The sequence below is a fragment of the Artemia franciscana genome, chromosome 9, assembly GCF_032884065.1.
Source record: "Artemia franciscana chromosome 9, ASM3288406v1, whole genome shotgun sequence".
Taxonomy (NCBI): domain Eukaryota; kingdom Metazoa; phylum Arthropoda; class Branchiopoda; order Anostraca; family Artemiidae; genus Artemia; species Artemia franciscana.
In genome coordinates, this window is record NC_088871.1 from 31,264,216 (window position 1) to 31,286,193 (window position 21,978).

The 21,978-nt window shown below is 35.6% G+C and overlaps 1 protein-coding gene and 1 long non-coding RNA gene across 6 annotated transcripts in view; both read right to left on the minus strand.

The window, feature by feature from the left end:
- Nucleotides 1-1,017: 1,017 nt before the first annotated feature.
- Nucleotides 1,018-2,532, minus strand: LOC136031268 (uncharacterized). The gene is made up of 2 exons (XR_010618477.1): nt 2,274-2,532; nt 1,018-1,888 (listed from the first exon to the last, which is right to left on the minus strand). It is a non-coding gene; the product is annotated as an uncharacterized LOC136031268 (long non-coding RNA).
- A 13,030-nt stretch (nt 2,533-15,562) lies between these two features.
- Nucleotides 15,563-21,978, minus strand: part of LOC136031269 (putative leucine-rich repeat-containing protein DDB_G0290503) — a 62,486-nt gene continuing 56,070 nt past the window's right edge. For all 5 annotated transcript variants that reach the window (XM_065710698.1, XM_065710699.1, XM_065710700.1 and 2 more), the window contains one exon: nt 15,563-19,715. In XM_065710698.1, coding sequence (XP_065566770.1) covers nt 15,701-19,715 — 4,015 coding nt within the window. In that variant the 3' untranslated portion in view covers nt 15,563-15,700. The remainder of the gene's footprint in view (nt 19,716-21,978) is intronic.

Sequence of the window (21,978 nt, forward strand, 5' to 3'; positions counted from 1 at the left end):
TCTGTAAATGTACCGCTAAGTGAACAACAGCTGGACTACGTTCATGTATCGGAAATGAAAGAATTCGCCAAACAGCTTCATTACTGCTTATCGAACATTCCCTGTGTCCCCGTCGTCATTTATATATCCCCCTGTGCCCCCGGCGTCCCCGTTGTAGTTGTGTCCCTGTGCCCTGGTCGTCATTTATATTCCCTGTGTCCCGGTCGTCATTTGTGTCCCGGTATCCCAGTCTGTAATTTCTCTTTGAGTGTCCCGGTCGTCATTTATATTCCCTCTGTCCCGGTCGTCATTTGTGTCCCGGTCTGTAATTTCTCTTTGAGTGTTCCGGTCGTCATTTATATTCCTTGTGTCCCGGTCGTCATTTGTGTCCCGGTGTCCCGGTCTGTAGTGTCATCTTATAATGCCGTCATATACAAAGCCTTAAGTACTTATAATGACGTCAAATGTACAACCTATTTATATATATGTATATATATATATCTATACTAGCTGTTGGGGTGGCGCTTCGCGCCACCCCAACACCTAGTTGGTGGGGGCGCTTCGCGCCCCCCCCAAGCCCCCCCGCGCGCGTAAGTCGTTACGCGCCATAATAGTTACGCGCCATTGTAGTTGTGTCCCTATGTCCCACCTGTGAATATAGATATATATATATATATATATGGTTTTAACTACGTAAAACTTGCGAATATACAACATTCTTTGCTGTCCCATTGTCTTTGCATATAAATAGATTGTCAGGTTTACCGACTCTTGAACATGCAACATATAATGGTCCATGGGAAAACAATCTGTATTCAGATCTATACCTCATGATTCTAATGATTGCCCTTGAGCTTTGTTGATGGTGATTGCTAATCGACCATTCCCTGTCCCGGTGTCCCGGTCGTCATTTAGATCCCCCTGTTTCCCCCGGTGTCCCCGTTGTAGTTGTGTCCCTGTGTCCCGGTCGTCATTTATATTCCCTGTGTCCCGGGTCCCGGTCATCATTTGTATCCCGGTGTCCCGGTCTGTATATACATTCGTTTTTTAGTTTTGTTTTTCTCCTTTATTTTTTTCCTTTTTTTTTCTTTTTTAGCTTATTTAGATTTTTAGATTTTTTAGTTTTTTTTTATTAGTTTTTAGTTTTTATTTCTTTTTAGTTTTTTTGTCCCGGTCGTCATTTATATCCCCCTGTTTCCCCCGGTGTCCCCGTTGTAGTTGTGTCCCTGTGTCCCGGTCGTTATTTATATTCCCTGTGTCCCGGTCGTCATTTGTATCCCGGTGTACCGGTCTGTATATACATTCGTTTTTTAGTTTTGTTTTTCTCCTTTATTTTTTTTCCTTTTTTTTTCTTTTTTAGTTTATTTAGATTTTTAGATTTTTTAGTTTTTTTATTAGTTTTTAGTTTTTTTTTCTTTTTAGTTTTTTTGTAGTTTTTACCTTCTTTTTAGTTTTGTTACTTTTTTTTTTTTTACTTGTGTCCTGGTCGTCATTTATACTCCCTGTGTCCCGGTGCTTTGTTGATTGCTAATCGAACATTCCTTTTGTCCTGGTCGCTTTCTCTTTGAGTGTCGTCATTTATTTTTTTCTTTTTTAGTTCTTTTAGTTTTTACCTTTTTTAGTTTTTTTTAGTTTTTAGTTTTTTTTAGTTTTTTACCTTTTTTTAGTTTTTTTAGTTTTTTTAGTTTTTTAGCTTTTTTATTTTTTTATTAGTTTTTAGTTTTTTTGTTGTTTTTGCCTTTTTTTTAGTTTTTTTAGTTTTTTAGCTTTTTTATTAGTTTTTAGTTTTTTTTGTAGTTTTTGCCTTTTTTTAGTTTTTTTAGTTTTTTAGCTTTTTTATTTTTTTTATTAGTTTTTAGTTTTTTTTGTAGTTTTTGCCTTTTTTTAGTTTTTTCAGTTTTGACGTCACCTGATGTCGCTTTCTCTTTGAATGTCGTCATTTATTAGTTTTTTCCTTTTTTTTAGTTTTTTATTGGTTTTTACCTTTATTTTAGCTTATTTTTCAGTTTTTTCCTTTTTTTTAGTTTTTTTTTATTTTTTATTTTTTTTAGTTTTTTACCTTTTTTTAGTTTTTTTAGTTTTTTTAGTTTTTTAGCTTTTTTACTTTTTTTATTAGTTTTTAGTTTTTTTTGTAGTTTTTGCCTTTTTTTAGTTTTTTCAGTTTTTTTTTTAGTTTTTTATTGGTTTTTACCTTTATAGTTTTTTTAGTTTTTTAGCTTTTTTATTTTTTTTATTAGTTTTTAGTTTTTTTTGTAGTTTTTGCCTTTTTTTAGTTTTTTCAGTTTTGACGTCACCTGATCCAGTTTTTTCAGGTGACGTCACCTGACACATCCATCCATCCATCCACAGACAACTTATTTTTATATATATAGAAGATATATAAAAATAAGTTGTCTGTCTGTCTGTCTGTGGATCAGGTGACATTTATTTGGTTAATAATATACCATTTAAAACACCAAAATGAACATGCTGGAGTAGTCACTCGATGAGAGAGGGTGTCAGAACGGAGAATGAAGGTCCCAGGTTCAAATCCTGGTTAGGCTAAAAAAGGTAAAAAACTAAAACCTAAAAAAAAACTGAAAAAACTAAAAAAAGGCAAAAACTACAAAAAAAAACAAAAACTAATAAAAAAAATAAAAAAGCTAAAAAACTAAAAAAACTAAAAAACTAAAAAAAAAGTTAAAAAAAAGGAAAAAACTGATAAATAGAAGAGAAAAAGAAAACTAATAAAATTAAGAATAAAAATAAAAAAAAATAAAAAAGATAAAAACTAAAAAAAAAGTAAAAAGAAAAAACGAAAAAAACTGAAAAAGCTAAAAAAAGGTAAAAACCAATAAAAAACTAAAAAGAAAAAAAGGAAAAAAACTAAAAAAAAATTTCATCTAAAAAACTTAAAAAAAACTAAAAAAGGTAAAAACTAAAAGAACTAAAAAAGAAAAGGACACAAATGACGACCGGGATACTGGGAATATAAATGACGACCGGGACACAGGGAATGTTCAATTAGCAATCACCATCAACAAAGCTCAAGGGCAATCATTAGAATCATGAGGTATAGATCTGAATATGGATTGTTTTTCCCATGGACAATTATATGTTGCATGTTCAAGAGTCGGTAAACCTGACAATCTAAATAAATGACGACACTCAAAGAGAAAGCGACCGGGACAAAAGGAATGTTCGATTAGCAATCAACAAAGCACCGGGACACAGGGAGTATAAATGACGACCAGGACATAAGTAAAAAAAAAACTAAAAAAACTAAAAAGAAGGTAAAAACTACAAAAAAACTAAAAAGAAAAAACAACTAAAAACTAATAAAAAAAACTAAAAAATCTAAAAATCTAAATAAACTAAAAAAGAAAAAAAATAAAAAAGGAAAAAAATAAAGGAGAAAAACAAAACTAAAAAACGAATGTATATACAGACCGGGACACCGGGATACAAATGACGACCGGGACACAGGGAATATAAATGACGACCGGGACACAGGGACACAACTACAACGGGGACGCCGGGGGGCACAGGGGGATATAAATGACGACCGGGACACCGGGACACAAGGAATATAAATGACGCCCGGGACACTCAAAGAGAAATCACAGATTGGGACACCGGGACACAAATGACGACCGGGACACAGGGAATATAAATGACGACCGGGACACAGGGACATAACTACAAAGGGGACGCCGGGGTGCACAGGGGGATATATAAATGACGATGGCGACTCAGGGAATGGTCGATTAGCAATCACCATCAACAAAGCTCAAGGGCAATCATTAGAATCATGAGGTATAGATCTGAATACGGATTGTTTTCCCATGGACCATTATATGTTGCATGTTCAAGAGTCGGTAAACCTGACAATCTATTTATATGCACAGACAATGGGACAGCAAAGAATGTTGTATATTCGCAAGTTTTACGTAGTTAAAAACATATATATATATCTATATATATAAAAATAAGTTGTCTGTCTGTCTGTGGGTCTGTGGATCTGTGGATCAGGTGACGTCATGTTTCGGCTGACGTCATGAAATTAGTTGCCGTCATTTTTGTTATGACGATGCTTAGTATATTGTAAAACACATTAATTTGGTTAATAATATACCATTTAAAACACCAAAATGAACATGCTGGAGTAGTCACTCGGTGAGAGAGGGTGTCAGAACGGAGAATGAAGGTCCCAGGTTCAAATCCTGGTTAGGCTAAAAAAGGTAAAAAACTAAAAACTAAAAAAAAAACTGAAAAAACTAAAAAAACGCAAAAACTACAAAAAAAACTAAAAACTAATAAAAAAATAAAAAAGCCGAAAAACTAAAAAAACTAAAGAAACTAAAAAAAGGAAAAAACCTAAAAAACTAAAAACTAAAAAAAAACTAAAAAAAAGGAAAAATGAAAAATAGAAGAGAAAAAGAATACTAATAAAATTAAAAATAAAAATAAAAAATAAAATAAAAAAGATAAAAAGCTAAAAAAAGGTAAAAACCAATAAAAACTAAAAAGAAAAAAGGTAAAAAACTAAAAAAAAATCATCTAAAAAACTAAAAAAAACTAAAAAACGTAAAAACTAAAAGAACTAAAAAAGTAAAAAAAAAAACTAAAAAAAGGAAAAAACTGAAAAAAAAGCGGGATATAAAACAAGGGGATATAAATGACGACCGGGACACCGGGACATAAGGAATATAAATGAATCATGTTTCCAAATGACGGACGTCGTTTGGAAACTCATGTTTCCAAATGACGTCGTTTGGAGCCCAAATTGAAAATCCAGATCAATTTATGTCTACTTTCAAAGTAAAAGGGCAAATTTATCATAGAGCAGGGTCTCTTCTACCATTCTCAGGCGAGAATCATAAATTTTTACAATTGTACTTCATCAGTGATAGAAATTCTGAATTGAATGCACGTTGCGAAATTTCTCCCAACATTGAAAGGACAATCGTTTCCCAATTACAACATCTTTTCCACGAAAATAATAATTTAGTGCGTCTGTTCAAAACAGCCATCGATTTGATGCCTACTTATACGCATAAAATTGTTATTTCCGCTGATAAAACGCCTCCTGGCCAACATGTGCGTAGATACAATGCTCCAACTATCGACGAAGTGGCCATCGTTATGGTCGGTGATCAGTTTTTTACCTCGAGATATTATTCTCAGGGTTTCCACCACACGTGCTACAACTAAAAATAGGCCTACCAATAATACTTTTAAGAAATATAAACCCACCAAAGCTTTGCTATGGCACTCGACCTGCCGTAAAAAAAACAATGGAAAACCTAATAGAGGCCACAATCTTGACAGGGCCTTTTGAGGGTGAGGCTGTTCTTATTCCTCGCATTCCCAAGATTCCAACGGATCTGCCTTTTCAATTTAAAAGATTGCAATTCCCAATTCGATTAGCATTTGCAATCACCATTAACAAAGCTCAAGGTCAATCATTAGAAAAATGTGGTATAGATCTTAATACTGATTGTTTTTCCCATTGACAATTGTACGTTGCATGTTCGAGGGTCGGTAAACCTGACAATCTATTTATATGCAGCGACAATTGGACAGCGAAGAATGTTGTATATTCGCAAGTTTTACGCAGTTAATTTGTATTTTATCTATCTATCTATCTATCTATCTATATAAAAACGAGTTGTATGTATGCATGTTTGTTTGTTTGTAAAAAGAGCGTTTGCATATGATGTCATTATTAGTACATACGGCTTTGTATATGCAGAGACAATGGGAAAGCCAAGAATGTTGTATATTCGCAATTTTTACGTAGTTTAACTCCTGCAGACGAAATGAATGCTTGCCTAAAAAATTCTAATTTATAGGCACACGTAAAAATATTAAAATTAACTACAAATATGCGTGTCCGATTGCAAAACGATGACTCTGGTCAAACAGTAGACTCAATTTCAGGACGTATACAACTACCTGCTGATTTCTGTAATTTAGTGACGTCCAAAAATGAATTGATTGAAAAAGTATTTCCGAATATTCTAAAAATTATAAAAATAATAAAATGGCTAAGTGAAAGAGCGATTCTCGCACCCAAAAATATAGACGTCCACGAAATCAACAATATTGTTTTGAACAAGATTCGAGACCAGGCAGTCCTTTACAAGTCAGTCGACACAGTTTTGGAACCAAATGAAGCGGTTAATTATCCATCTGAATTTTCTTCAGGGTTTCCACCACACGTGCTACAACTAAAAATAGGCGTACCAATAATACTTTTAAGAAATATCAACCCACCAAAGCTTTGCAATGGCACGCGACTTGCCGTAAAAAAAAACAATGGAAAACCTAATAGAGGCCACAATCTTGACAGGGCCTTATGAGGGTGAGGCTGTTCTTATTCTCGCATTCCCATGATTCCAACGGATCTGCTTTTTCAATTTAAAAGATTGCAATTCCCAATTCGATTAGTATTTGCAATCACCATTAACAAAGCTCAAGGTCAATCATTAGAAAAATGTGGTATAGATCTTAATCCTGATTGTTTTTCCCATGGACAATTTGTACGTTGCATGTTCGAGGGTCGGTAACCTGACAATGTATTTATATGCAGCGACAATTGGACAGCGAAGAATGTTGTTTATTCGCAAGTTTTACGCAGTTAATTTGTATTGTATCTATCTATATAAAAACGAGTTATGTGGATGCATGTTTGTTTGTTTGTAAAAAGAGCGTTTGTATATGACGTCATTATTAGTACATACGGCTTTGCATATGCACAGACAATGGGAAAGCCAAGAATGTTGTTTATTCGCAATTTTTGCGTAGTTTGAAACACATATATAAATCTATCTATATTCACAGGTGGGACACAGGGACACAACTACAATGGCGCATAACTAATATGGCGCGTAACGACTTACGCGGGCGGGGGGGCTTGGGGGGGGGGGGGGGCGCGAAGCGCCCCACCAACTAGGTGTTGGGGTGGCGCGAAGCGCCACCCCAACAGCTAGTATATATATATATCTATCTATATTCACAGGTGGGACATAGGGACACAACTACAATGGCGCGTAACTAATATGGCGCGTAACGACTTACGCGCGCGGGGGGGCTTGGGGGGGCGCGAAGCTCCCCCACCAACTAGGTGTTGGGGTGGCGCAAAGCGCCACCCCAACAGCTAGTATATATATATATATATAAATATATATATATATATATATATATATATATATATATATATATATATATATATATATATATATATATACGGTTTCTTTTTTAGTTTTTTTTTTTTTTTAGTTTTTCTTTCTTTTAGTTTCTTCTTTTTATTGATTTGTTTTCTTCAATTTGTCAATATTCATTCTAACATTGACACTTTGAAAAATCTTTACGTGCCAAACATGCTAAAGCTCCAACAATTTATAATAAACCTCAAATTTTGGGTATCTGTTTTAAGGTTTTCGAATTACTTTAATCTATTGTCAAATATATTGAAATATTTGTGCAATTCCCATTTTTTTTTAGTTTTTCTTTCTTTTTTGTTTTTTGCCTTTTTTATTTTTTACGTTTTTTTTTTAGGTTTTTTTTTTAATTTTTTTTTTCAGGTTTTTTTTTGTTTTTTCTTTTAGTTTTTTTTAGTATTTACCTTTTTTCTTTTTTCAGTTTTCTTTTTCTTCTTTATTTTTCAGCATCACTATGAAATACATATCGCCGAACCTTTGTTTTTTAACTATAATCTGGTAGGCATTGATGACCTTATCCAAGTCAAAATCCCAAACCCAATCATCATCGCTATTATTTTCAGTTTTGGTACGTTTTGACTCTCGCTGTCCAGGTGGATTCTCATCTAACTGCGCGGTTTTGCGTTCTTTAGCCGCAAGCCTTTTGGCATTAACCCTTTGAGCAGATTCCTCGGCTGTTTCTTCTGCCATTGTAGGATTTATACTAAAATTTCTCTTTGAATCAACTATTTGAGCAGCTTCCTCGGCTGTTTCTTCTGTCATTTTAAGATCTATACTAAAAATTCATCTTCACGTGCCAAGCTTGCTAAAGCTCAACAATTTATAATAACCTCAAATTTTAAGTATCTGTTTTAAGGTTTTCGAATTACTTTAATCTATTGTCAAAATATTTCAAAATATTTATGCAATTCCCAGTTTTTACTGGGAATTTCGGCTGTTTCTTATGTCATTTTAAGATCTATACTAAAAATTCCTCTTCACGTGCCAAGCTTGCTAAAGCTCAACAATTTATAATAAACCTCAAAATTTTAATGGTTTTCGAATTACTTTAATCTATTGTCAAAATATTCGAAATATTTATGCAATTCCAAGTTTTTACATTTTAGTTTGTTTTCTTGTTCTTCTTTATTTTTCAGACGTCATATGCAAACCCTCAATACAAAAATACATACAACTTATTTTTATACATATAGAAGATATAATCTGGCGTAACAGACAAAACACACAGACAACTTATTTTATATATATAGACATAGAAGATGTCATCATTCGATCCGCTTTTACCTAAAAACAAATCTACCACTATAATTTATCATCCTACTCAACACCTTGTGACAGCTTAGTGGATACGACTGTCCTGTTAATCTGAAGGCACTCAGGTTCGATCCCTACTCGATAGTCCAAGTGATACTCGATAGTCTGAATAAAAGACTCTTACTTAGTTACTTCATAATAAGTACAATTATTGTAGTTAACGGACTTTGAAGTTGAATCCACTATGCTTTACTCCTCTTCCTCCCCCTCCCATATGGAAATATATAGCCTGTATCAGCTTAAATCAATAGTCAGCTACAATTGACAAATTTCATGCCCTAGCCAGTTATTTAAAGGAAAATATGCTTGAGCTTAGGGTTACTAGGGTTCAATGGGTTGTTTTGAGCCTTTTAGCCCCTTTCAGGGATCAAAACGATTAGCGATTTAATTCACCAAGTGTGAAAGTTTGAGGCTCATCAATTTTTAAAGAAAACCGAATATAGGAGAAAGGTTTCTCCTGATGAATTTTTAAATTAGCAATGAAAGCTTAAAATTAGTAATAAAATTTGGAAATCTTGTTATTTTAACGTTTTAGAAACAGGAACACGGACACAAAAAAGCAAAAAGAAAAGAAAAAAGGTTTAAAACGACTTCCAGTCCTTTCCGATTAATAGGCCTACAGTATTAATTCACGTATATAAAGGCATTAGGCTGGGGTCTATTAGCTCCCCTCCTTTATACAATAATAGTGTTGTTGAGTCAAAACATAAGCCAAGTTCATCTGTTCATAAGTTTATTACTCCGAATTCAAAAACAAATAAATAAATTAAACAACATTTTCGCGCTGGAGAAAACATATGAGGTTTTGCGGTCGCGCGAGAGTCCACGTAACTGGACTCTCATCCAGTTACGTCCAGATATTACTTTATTAAATTTATGCTAATAATATCTTGAGTCCTAGCAAATTCCCCGAGCTGAAGAAAATTTCGCTCTGCTGAAATCGTATGTCATAAGATTGGCCTTTCGTTTAATAGGAGTAAAAGTGAAATGCTTGTGTTTGATCACCACTCTCAACATCCCTCCCTTACTTCTATTCGGCTCAGTAATCAAGTTTGTATCGCTTTTAGTACTGTTTCTTTTACTTATTTTGTTCTTCCGATTGCGTCAAACCTTAAATTGATTCGTTTGGCTGTTGTTCAGCATTTGTGGAAAAATGCGCCGTACCTACGGGCTCCTTGTTGGAAGTATATTTCTGTTTAACCGTTTTTTACTTGCGTGCCTTTATAATGTTTTGCTGTCCTTACGATAAGCTCAACCCTAAGCTCAAAATGTATAGTCCCTGTCAAGCGATTATTGAATTATGTAAGAAAAAGAATTGTGCTGAAAAGTTAAATTTTGTTGAAAACTGCAGTCAAGGCTATGTACCAAAAATCTGGCACTAATTCATAATTCAGGGTATATGTTTCACCATTGCGAAGGGAGGGAGGACGGAGTCTTGACAAAGTTAGCTACATTTGAAGTCACAATTGAATCTGACTATATAAGTGTCTATTTTTTAGCCCAAACCATCTTAATATTCAGTTTGGCTAATCAGAAAATTTACCTCTCTTAAAGTAGTCTAATATAAAGTTTTATAGTGTTTCTTTATAAAGGGTGATACCACAATATTAATACAAAAGTTGCTCCAAAATATATCCTTTCCTTTGTAAGCCAATGAACATAATTGAAAGATAGACCTTGGTTACCTACATTTCTATAGGCTAGGCCTAATCTACATGAAATGAAGCATTGTTTGTTCTATTGCTTACCATGTATATGAATCTTCACATCAACTTTTCAGCTGCTCGGGAGTCGTGTTATGATCTTGAATAGCAAGAGAAGCTACATTGGGTGTCAAAAGAGGCTGGAACAAGTAGCCTATCCTGAAATGGTATCTTACAAACCATATAGTACTGGGTCATCAACAATATTTTCTGACAAATCAGAATAGTTATTTATTGAACTTGATGATGTCATATTAATTCACAAAATAAATTTTCACAAATATATACAGTTCCAGTTACAAATATTATATGAATTCAATGGGTTTGAGTTCCCCTCTGTGATAAGACACCTTGGGAAGCAAAAATATACCAGTCAAAAGAGATTGTGAATTTGAATTTTCACGATTGAAAAGCAGTTTCGAATTCACAGGAAATAGTGTCCGCTCTTCTTTTTTTTCAGTTCCACAGTTTATCATTGGTAACACTGTATCGTAGATAGATTCTAAGTGAAAATGCTCATAGCAACTAAAGGAAAAGTCTTAGGAAACCTGGCTTTTCAGGTCTGAATAGACCTGAGATAGATCAAGAGGGATAAACATGTTTTCATTTTGGTGTCCTTGGTACTTTGAAGATTATCGCCACTGTTTTTATTTATTCTCTATTATATTAATTTTCAGGACAAACATCAGAATATGTAACTCGGAGATTAATCAGCCAATTAGCCAATGAAGAGATATGAAAACACTGCCTCAATAAAATTAGCTGCTTAACCGTCGTCCCTTCTTAACAAGAGTTAAGAGCTCATATGGCACTTGTGACTAGGCAAAAAGAGCTAAGAGCCAAGAGCTCATATGGTATGAGCTCTAACAAAATTCTAAGAATCAATAGATTGATTTAAGAGGAAAATCAGAGGCTGAATGCCGGTCAGGATTTATAAGAAGAGCTCTGAGTCACGATGTCCTTCTAAATATCAAAATTTATTAAGATCCGATCACCCACTCGTAAGTTATAAATACCTGATTTTTCTAATTTCTCCTCTCCATTTAGCCCCCCAGATGGTCAAATCTGGGAAAACGACTTTATCAAGTCAATTTGTGCAGCTCCCTGACATGTCTACCAGTTTCCATCGTCTTAGCATGTCCAGAAGCACCAAACTCGCCAAATCATTGAACCCCTCCCCCCAACTCCCCCAAAGAAAGCGAATCCAGTACGGTTACGTCAATCACATATCAAGGACATTTGCTTATTCTATCCACCAAGCTTCATCCCGAATCCTCCACTCCAAGTGTTTTCCAAAATTCCCCCTCCAACTCCCCCCAATGTCAAAAGATCTGGTCGGGATTTGAAATAAGAGCTCTAAGACAGGAATTCCACCTAAATATCCAATTTCATTAAGATCCGATCACCTATTCGTAAGATAAAAATACCCAAATTTTCACGTTTTTCAAGAATTCCAGTTTCCCCCACCAACTCGCCCCAATGTCACAGGATCTGGTTGGAATTTAAAATTAGAGCTTTAAAGCACAAGGTCCTTCTAAATATCAAATTTTATTAAGATCTGGTCACCCTTTCGTAAGTTACAAATACCTCAATTTTCAAAATTACCCCCCCCTCCCAACTCCACCAAAGAGAGCGGATCCGGTCCGGTTATGTCAGTCACGTATCTTAGACAGGTTTCTATTCTTCCCATCCAGTTTCATCCTGATCTCTCTGCTTTAAGTATTTTCTAAGATTTCTAGTCCCCCCCCAACTGCCCCCCCCCAAATGACGCTGGATCCGGTTGAGATTTAAAATAAGAGATCTGAGTTTCGAGGTCCTTCTAAATATGAATTATCATGAAGATCCGATCACTCCTTCGTAAGTTAAAAATACGTCATGTTTTTCTAGTTTTTCAGAAATAACCCCCCCCCCCCCCAATAGAGCGGATCCGTTCTAATTATGAAAATCACGTATCTAAGACTTCTGCTTATTTTCCCCACCAAGTTTCATCCCGATCCCTCCAATCTAAGCGTTTTCCATGATTTAAGGTTCCCCTACCGCAAACTCCCCCCAATGTCACCGGATCCGGTCGAAATTTAAAATAAGAGCTTTGAGACACGATATCCTTCTAAATATCAAATTTCATTGAGATCCGATCACCCGTTCGTAAGTTAAAAATACCTCATTTTTTAATTTTTCAGAATTACCCCTCCCCCTAACTACCCCAAAGAGAGCGGATCCGTTCCGGTTATTTCAATCATGTATTTAGGACTTGTGCTTATTTTTTCCACCAAGTTTCATCGCGATCCCTCCACTCTAAGTATATTCCAAGATTTTAGGTTTCCCCCTCCCAACTCCTCCCAATGTCACCAGACCCCGTCGAGATTTAAAATAAGAGCACTGAGACACGATATCCTTCTAAATATCACATTTCATTGAGATCCGATCACCCGTTCGTAAGTTAAAAATACCTCATTTTTTCTAATTTTTCAGAGTTACCCCCTCCCCCGCCCCAACTACCCCAAAGAGAGCGGATCCGTTCCGGTTATGTCAATAATGTATCTAGGACTTGTGCTTATTTTTCCCACCAAGTTTCATCCTGATCCCTCCACTCTAAGTGTTTTCCAAGATTTTAGGTTTCCCCCTCCCAGCCCCCAGCCCCCAATGTCACCAGATACAGTCGGGATTTAAAATAACAGCTCTGAGACATGATATCCTTCCAAACATCAAATTTTATTAAAATCTGATCAACCGATCAAGATCTGGTCAAATTGGGAAAACGACTATTTCTAATTTAATCTGGTCCAGTCCCTGATAAGCCTGCCAAATTTTATCGTCCTAGCTTACCTGGAAGTGCCTTAAGTAGCAAAAACCGGGACCGACAGACCGACAGAATTTGCGATTGCTATATGTCACTTGGTTAATACTAAGTGCCACAAAAACCGTTCTTTTTTTTAATCCGCCAATTGTCAAAGTAAAATTGTATGCTTGTTGTTATTGGACACCGTCAAGCCCTTAAGAGTTGCAAACCATTGCTGTATTGTCTGTTAAGTCAACTCCTTAAAAATTATCCAGTAAACAAATTTTGGAATTTACATCTGGAATTCTTTTCATTTCTTACTTCTTTTTAGGCATGAAAAAATCATGTTTATCCAAAGAAAAAATGTCTAAGAAAAATTTCTCCGGTGGAATTTTCATCTGAGGGGAATGTACCATAGAATCGAGATTTCCACAGGAGGAAGTTAACTTGGAAGAAATTCCCTATTGGCAGGGGGAATTTTTCAGGGAGGGTGAAGATATTGTAACGCTTTATTCGAAAAAAAAAACGAAATGAAAATTAAAAAGCAATTTTTTTCAACGGAGAAAGAGTGGGAACGTTTGATCCTGGGTATGTCAGAAAGGGCTAAGAGTATTGAGATCTAACTTCATGGAATGTTGAATAAGTAAGTAAGTATGACGGCACTAGACTCTCAAGGTCCAGACCTGATACCCGTTTTGTGGCCCTTCAACCAGGAAGTGTAATGGCGGGCTGGGGGCCAGCTATTGAGGATAATATTAAACTAAAATAGGACAGTGCATGTATTTAGTTGTCAAAAGGGCTTAACCAAAATATCCCAAGAGTGGATAAGGTTATCACGTTTAACTAAATCAAGACAATAAGTGCATTTAAGTTATCGAAGCGGGATATCTTCAATATTTCAAGAACGACTAGGGGAGCGTATCAAGTTTAAACACAAAGAGAATGTTTGTCAGGACGCTGAACCATTTGTTTACGAGGGTAGCTACAACATCTCAGAAACACCTAAGCTAGCTATTAAACTTTCAGGCTATACCGATTAGGATGTTGAACTAAATAAATGACACCACAAACAGTCTGGGTATCCAAATGACATGTCGGCAATATCTCAGGAATAATTGAGGGTATTAAGTTAAGACTTTCCGAAAATGTTGAGAGGGCTGCGAAACTATGTGCATTCTGGTTGTATAATGTGCAACAAGCATATGTGCAATATCTGAGTATCAGCTAAAGACATTCATGAAACTTTCAGGGGATGTTGAACTAAATCAAACGACATAATGTAAATCCACTTCTCAAAAGGGCATATCTGCAATATCTAAAGAACGGTTATTAGCATTTGCTCAAAACTTTCAGGGAATGTTGAGAGGAATGTATAAATGCATTAAAAGACACTAGTTAGAATTAAAAGATTATAATCGGATGTTTTTATATTTAAGCTATAGACTTGAAAAAATGAGAAATATTCATTTAATTAACCAATATTAAAACTTTGGCAACCAAAAACAGGCAGAAATTAATTTTTTAAAACTTCTCGAAGATGAGCAAATAAAGAGCCACTTTAAACTTAAGACCAGCAGAGACAAAGTTCTACAACAATTCAAAATCAAAACAACCAAGAATTACTATTAAAGAATACATGAAACCCAGATATTAAGTAAAAGTAAAAATTATATTGAATATTTAAAACGAACACAAATTGATTCAAACAGAAATTTATCTATAGCTCCTTTCTCTAACTATGAAGGTTGTAAAGTCTATTACATCATTCGCCCTTTATTGAAAATAAAATATATAATGAACATTTTTCTCTTATATTTGTAACAATAAAAAAACATTACCGTGTCTGAAAAACTATTACTATTACAGTCTTGAATTACAGTCATTCCGAGAATTAATATTATCATATATTTAATATTCAGTCTATGTTCATTTGTTATTTCTAGAAATCTTGAGTATTATACTGTATTATTTTTTATTTGTCATCGATATTTTGAAAAACTATAGCACACTGTTCAAAATCCCTATATCTATTCAATAAAACGCATATATATATATAGTTTTCAAAAAAACTAGACATATGTAGTTAACCTATTTTATTTATTCGTCAGTATCTTCTACCTTTATCTTTCTTATGATCATTTATTTAATTTCTTTTCATGCTGAGTTTCAATTATACTTGAATATTAATAATTCCTGGTCGATTGGAGACAGAATTATTGTAAAACTTTACTTTTCTTTGAAAAAGTTTTGTGTAGAAAAGTTTGTTTTACTTCAAGCTTTCTTCAAGACCCATGTTTTAAGAGAATTCAATTCTTTAGTTTCAGTTAAGTATCAAAGAAAAAACAATATTTGGATTGCTAATTAGCCGCTCCTTCTTTGAAGATATTGGTTACACTAGGAATCAATTGGCAACTGTATAGGCAACACTGAGCAGATTCGAGAATGCAAAGGGCAATAGATTACATATAAGGCATAAAAAATGTAATTTCCGGAGTTTTGTATCAGTTAAAATGATAAAGCTGAGGCAAGTTTCTTTACTTTATGCTAATCCACTTTCTGATACTAAATTCCATAACAAAAGATTGGAGAACGGTAGAACATGATCTTCTCTGTACGAACATAAAATAATTCTAATAAATAAAATATCGACAAATAAAGCTGGAATCTTCAACCTGAGATCAAAATACTTCTGTGAGATCAACAGCAAGGATAGTGTGAAATCAATTCCAAAAGGAATCATCATCTGAGCTTCTCTTACTTAAATTAACACTCGAAGAATTATCAGGGACAGAATTTTGTTCCACATTGTCTTCAGCCTTCTTCACTGTATGGCCGTTTTGAATATGTGACAAAATGGCTCGACTATCATCCATTATATTTCTAGATGTTATGAATTGGGGGGTGTCATCACCTGCTCCATTTTCAGATAAATTTCGAGAGCAATTTTGAGTATTATCTACAGGACTTGTCTCAAGTTTGACTTCTTGCTCTCCGGACACTGAATATATGTTTTTTAAAGTGTGATTATCCCCTGTTCCTCTATTCATCAAGTCTTTGTGCCTAGTTAAGGAATCAGAAAAAGAAACGGGAACACAGCTATCATATTCGGGCTGTTCGCTTGTTCCTGATTTTAATGCAGCCAATAAAGCTGGATTAAATTCGGGAAAATCACCTGAGAGGGACTCATCACTTTCAAAGGTGAATGGCAGTTTCCTTGCGAGATTTTTAAGGATAGAGTCAGGACTACTTTGTTTTACAATGTCAAAACTTTCAAAATTCGTAGCTTTTATTGAGTCAGCCAATGCTTTTATTAGTGGAGGACCATCTAAAGTAACACTATCAGAAATATCTTCCGATGGCACGTTTGTTTTAAATTGTTGTTCAATTTCCGCTTTTAGAAGCTGTTCATTGTTTTCTCCTTTTTGGGTGCTATTCAGTTGTCCACCACTAAAATCAGAAATATGGTTTAAGAACTCACCATAAATTTTTTCTGGCTTTCGGTCAACCATGAATCTTTTTTGAGAATAGTTTTCAGGAATGTCTTTCTCAATTTGACCTTCCTGTACCACTGTGTGGCCAAACCTTTTTCTGTCAGAAGTCGTCACAAAATCTTCTGCAGGACATATAAACTGCGGATGCGAATCTGAAGTATTTAGTTTACCTGTCATCTTAATTTCAACTGGTGCTTTTCTCGCGTCATCTGCGAAACTTTCTTTTTGAATGAGGGGTCTATTTAAAAGGTCAACTTGTTCTGAGTCAGAAACAGTGAGTATCTTCTTATCATGGTGATGTGATAATTCTTGTTCTTCCATATCTTCCTCAGGACATAAAGGAGGTTGCGTTTTACTCGGTGTTGATGGTTTACTCGGGTCCACTTCTCTAGTGAGAATGGCCAGAACTGGGTCCTCGATCTCGTGAATTGATTTATCGTTATATTGATTTTCTCTGTCACGTTGAGATCCAGCAGCTTTAGAAAGAAGTTGAACAGTATAAATATTAGCTTTAGGAGAAAAGTTGTGGTCCATAAAATTATTCTCTTGTCTACTACTCTCGTTTAGTGACTCAAAATTTTCCTTTTCTCCATTCTCTCCCATTAAATCACTACATAAAATAGCATCTTCTTTCTTGGCTGCAGCAGATATATCTATGCTAGTTTTTAGAATGGCTCCATCTTTGTCAGAACGTTGAGGAGTACTAATGTCTACTTTTAATAGAATCTTGTCAAGTTTATTTAGTGCATGATCATCGTTTGGAACTGTTTTCTTTTTACAGGTCTTACTAGCTGAAATGCTCGCATTTGGAAGACACGGTATTGACTTACTATTACTTTGAGGTAGACATTCAGCTGGATTTTCAAACAGGGATAAATTGTCTATCTGAGGCTTCCTTTTGTAGCTACTGTCGTCAGACCTTGCATCAACTACAGTGTTATTTTCTTTTACATCTGAGGGATTCATTTTTTCTTCTGAAACTATGTGTCTATCAAGAGGGTTTGATGCAGAACTATTCACAGGAGCATTCTTAAAGTGGAAGAAAGAAGCCAGCGATTTTTGAGAAGAATTAATCAAATCATTTCGCGAGAAGTCAGAGATATCCAGTGATGGCTCTTCTCTAGGCTCATTCAAACGATGAAGGATCTTTGTAAATGATGGCTCTTCATCGACTTTACTACCAAGCTCGATTCCACTTGAAATAGGGAGTATAGCTACGAGTTTCTTTTCAGTTAGATATAAGCTTTCCTGATTATCAGCCGGATTTTGAAAAGAAGAAAAATTTTTAGACCGAGGAAGTATTTTGTCCCTCGAGTCATCTGACCTCGAATCAATTATACTGTTGTCATTATTCACTTCAAATATTTCTACTTCAGAACCTTCATAGGACGATTTTTTAGATGAGCTAGCTAGAGGATTTGAAATTACATAATTTGAAAGAGAACTTTGAAAAGGGAGAAAAGAAGCCCGATATTTGTAAAAAGAATTCTCTTTGGGCATCAAAAAATTCAATGCTTTGCTTTTCCTTTCAGAACTAGATGTATTTAATGATTTGACATCGTGAGTCTGGCCAATATTTGTGGCAGTCCTGTTTATGTGATCAAACATTAGATCATGTTCAGAGCTCGAAAGTTCACTTTCCGTTAATTTTTTTCGCACTATACCCTTTGGTATTTCACGGTAAGGCCCCTTCCTATGAGCTTTCCCATAATTCACCCTGCTTTCGACGTCAGATGAGGTCGCTTCACTCGAAAAATACGTAGCCACCTTTTTACTGGAAGGAACTAACGGAGATTTCAATAAAGGTACCCTACTATAACTCTTTTGAAAAGTCTCCCCTCTTTCCAAACTATGGTGCTTCTTGGATAATTTAGCCTCTCTATTCACTGGTGATCCTACCTGCCTAGCAGACGCCGATTTATGACCTTTAATTTCTGACTCCAATAATGAAAGTTTTTTGCAAGCCTCTGATAAATATTGAAGAGTTAACGAACTTGGGGCATCTGAAAAAGATGTAATTTGCGAGCTTTGAATTTCAATATGTTTATATGCTGCTTCTAAGGAATCCACTGCTTCATTCAACTTTGTCTTGCATTCAATAAGTTCTGTTTCTATACGACGCTTGGCGTAAAAGAGAACATTAGTCGTTTCATTTAACCTAGATATCTCTCCCTCTTTAAGATCATTTATTTCTTTTCTATACAGCCTACACTCACTCTTCAGAATCACATTCCTTTTTAAGACCTCTTCCTTTTGACTCCTGATTATATTTAGCTCTTTGTCAAGATTTGAGTACCTATATCTGAGAGCATTTAGCTCTCCTTCTAAAGCAAGTTTCTCTTCAGTTAAAACACACACTTTGGGAGCGACCTCTGACTCTAGCTTTAAATTCTTTTCAATACATTTTGCCATTTCTCTTCTCAGTCTTCTTAATTCATATTCAGTTTTACCATGCTTTGATTTTTCTTCAGCTAAAAGAGCCCCAATTTCACCATTCTGTGAGACTAAACTAATTTTTTCCTCGACCATTCCTCTTAGAGACTCAATCAAGTCTTTTTGTTCATTTACTTTTGCAAGCAAATTTATTTTATCTTCTCTAAGTTTTGGTATATTTCTGTTTTCTATTTTAAGATTTTCTAGCTCAACTTGAGCTTTTTGAAGCTCCTTTTCAAGCATTTTAACTTTCTCTTCTCTTTGTTTTGATTCGAATTCATATAACTGGCTTTCAACTTGGAATTTGTCTTTAACATCTTTCAAAGCTGTGTCAAAACTTTGATGAAACTTTAAGTTCCTTACTTCTTCGGCCATTTTACTTGCGTTTTCACGGTATTCAAAGCCTGTTCTAACTTCTACTTCCTCATTTTTTCTTTTTAATTCACTTAATTCTTCTCTAAGATTTTTTATTTCTGAATGTAAGGCTAACTTTCTTCTATTTTTTCTTTCTTTCTTACGAAAAAAACTACTATTATCAACTTTTCGATAATTTTCAACTTCAAATTTCATTCTTTTCACTTCTTCTATAAGACTTTCATTAGAGGAGCTAGAACTTCCCTCTCTGATATCTTCTTCAACCAAAATAGGAGCGCTTGGTCCCAGTCTTGCTGTTAATTTATTTGGAGTTGGTTCCAAAGCAGATATACATCTTTGTGACTTCAAAAGATCCCCGATAGTTGCAGTTAATTGTAGAATGGCTTGTTGTGACTGATGAAGAGAATTTGCATACTTCTCAAATGTTGCACCAGGGCTGTAATAAAAAAAGAAATCTTGAAGGTTCAATCTAGTTATCACTCAACTTAGCCTCTCGACACATAGTTTATACATTGCAGATCAGCTGTAAGGATCAGTATTGAATCGGACCTAGTACTGAAAGATGTAGTTTCAAGACACAGTTACCCAAAATTGTGACAGCAAAACTGAATCCCTTAATTTGTTATAATTTTTTTTGCTGAACTAGCAAAAAATTGGAGACCTATATTGCTAACACCATTTGAGCAACTACTGAAATATGACGACCACTGTCCCTGCAGTTATATCATGCAAGAAATCGTTGCTTTGTCAAATATCAAAAATCAAATGTTTCCACTCTAATACTTAAGCCCACTTTTGTCACCTCGAGACATATTTATAGTGGCATAGGAGTAATATACCTTATATGATATACAAGATAGTTCCTATGTTTGAGAGTCAAAACACAAAAAATATCAAATGAAGTGTCGTTATTTAACTTTAACTTTAAACTGAAAGAAGTGACTTCTCAATTCAACGAACTTGCTTCGCCATATTCTACTTGAAACAAAAGCAAAAGGTAAAACAGATCGATTAATAGCACAAATAAGTAAAAGATAAAAAAAAAACAAGAACTCATATGACACTTGCGACGAGGTCGGAAGAGCCAAGAGCCAACAGTTTCATCCCACTAAGTTTCATTATGATCCAGATTCGGTCGGGATTGTCACCAGATTCGGTCAACGGATGTCACCAGATCCGGTCAGGGTTTAAAATAAGAGCTCTGAGACACGAGGTCCTTCTAAATATCAAATTTCATTAAGATCCGATAACCCGTTCGTAAGTTAAAAATACCTCATTTTTTCGAATTTTTCCAAATTGACCGTCCATCCACTCCCCCCCCCCAGATGGTCAAATCGGGGAAGCCACAATTTCTAATTTAATCTGGTCGGGTCCCTGATACGCCAACCAGCTTTCAGCGGTCGATATATTGATCACGTATCTAGTTTCAGATCTTCTTCATGTAAAAATAAGGGTGATCAAGGATTCGAACCTAAAACCTCCCTCACCCTGAGCGAGAATCATACCCCTAGACCACAAGCCATACTTAAAAAGAACAGTCATTTGTTTTATCATCAAATATCAACTATCTTGTTCGCTCGCTCCCACCTCCCAGGTGGTCGAATTGGGGAAGGTATTATTTCTAATTTACTCTAGTCTGGTCCTGATGCATGCCAACTTTCATCGTCCTAGCTTATCTGAGATTGCCCAAAATAGCGACCCCCCCCCCCAATTCCCCCAAAAAAGAACAGATCTGGACCGGTTATTTAAATAACGTACCTATGACATGTGCTTATTCTTCCCACCAAGTTTCATCCCGATCTCTACACTCTAAGCGTTTTCCAAGATTTCCTGTTTCCCCTTCCAACTCCCCTTAATGTCACCAGATTCGGTCGGGATTTAAAATAAGAGCTCTGAGACACAAGATTTTTCTAAATATCAAATTTCATTAATGTAGTATTTGGGTAGGATTGCTTGAAGTCTATTTATTCAAAACCCAAGCACCTATAAAAATAACAACAATAAGCTGGGGGTAAATAAACAATGCGCACACTAAGCAATTGTAAGCAAGCACAATAAGCTGGGGGTAAATAAACAATGCACACATTAAGCAATTGTAAGCAAGCATTACTGCATCTTCCTTCTTCTTTTGAAGATAGTGCTTGCGAGGTCACACGTCGGGTCGCGTTGGGGGCTTTATGACACGCCTGCTTCTCGTGCGTCGTGGTGTGCAGCTGGTGGTCGCCGGCCGCGAGTATATGGTGTCCTTGACAGGTGATGTGTCTACCGCGGTTGGCCCTACTGAGGTGGGCTCAGCTGAGGTGGGCTTTGCTGATGTAAGTTCCGCCGGGGACGATCCGGTGACTGTCGAAGGGGGTGGTAGAGCTGGGGTTTTCTCACTTTCGCTGGTGAAGTTTTTTGTTATATGCTCACTTTCAATGTGGGGTGTTTGGGGATCATTGGCACTGTGGCTGGACATGCCAGTAGAGTATGGGTGGCGGTGCGGGGTTGGTTGTCTGGATATGTGAATCCTGTTCCTTCTTAGTCTTGAGCCATAAGTTGTTTCGACAATGTAGGACCGCAGGTTGCTATGGCGTGCGGTAATCTTTCCCTTGGTCCATGTGTCATTCGGTTTTCGTTGGACGAAAACAGAGTCTCCAACCTCAAGTTCGGGAAGGGGCTTCGCAGATTTGTCATGATGGGATTTCTGGCGTCTCTGC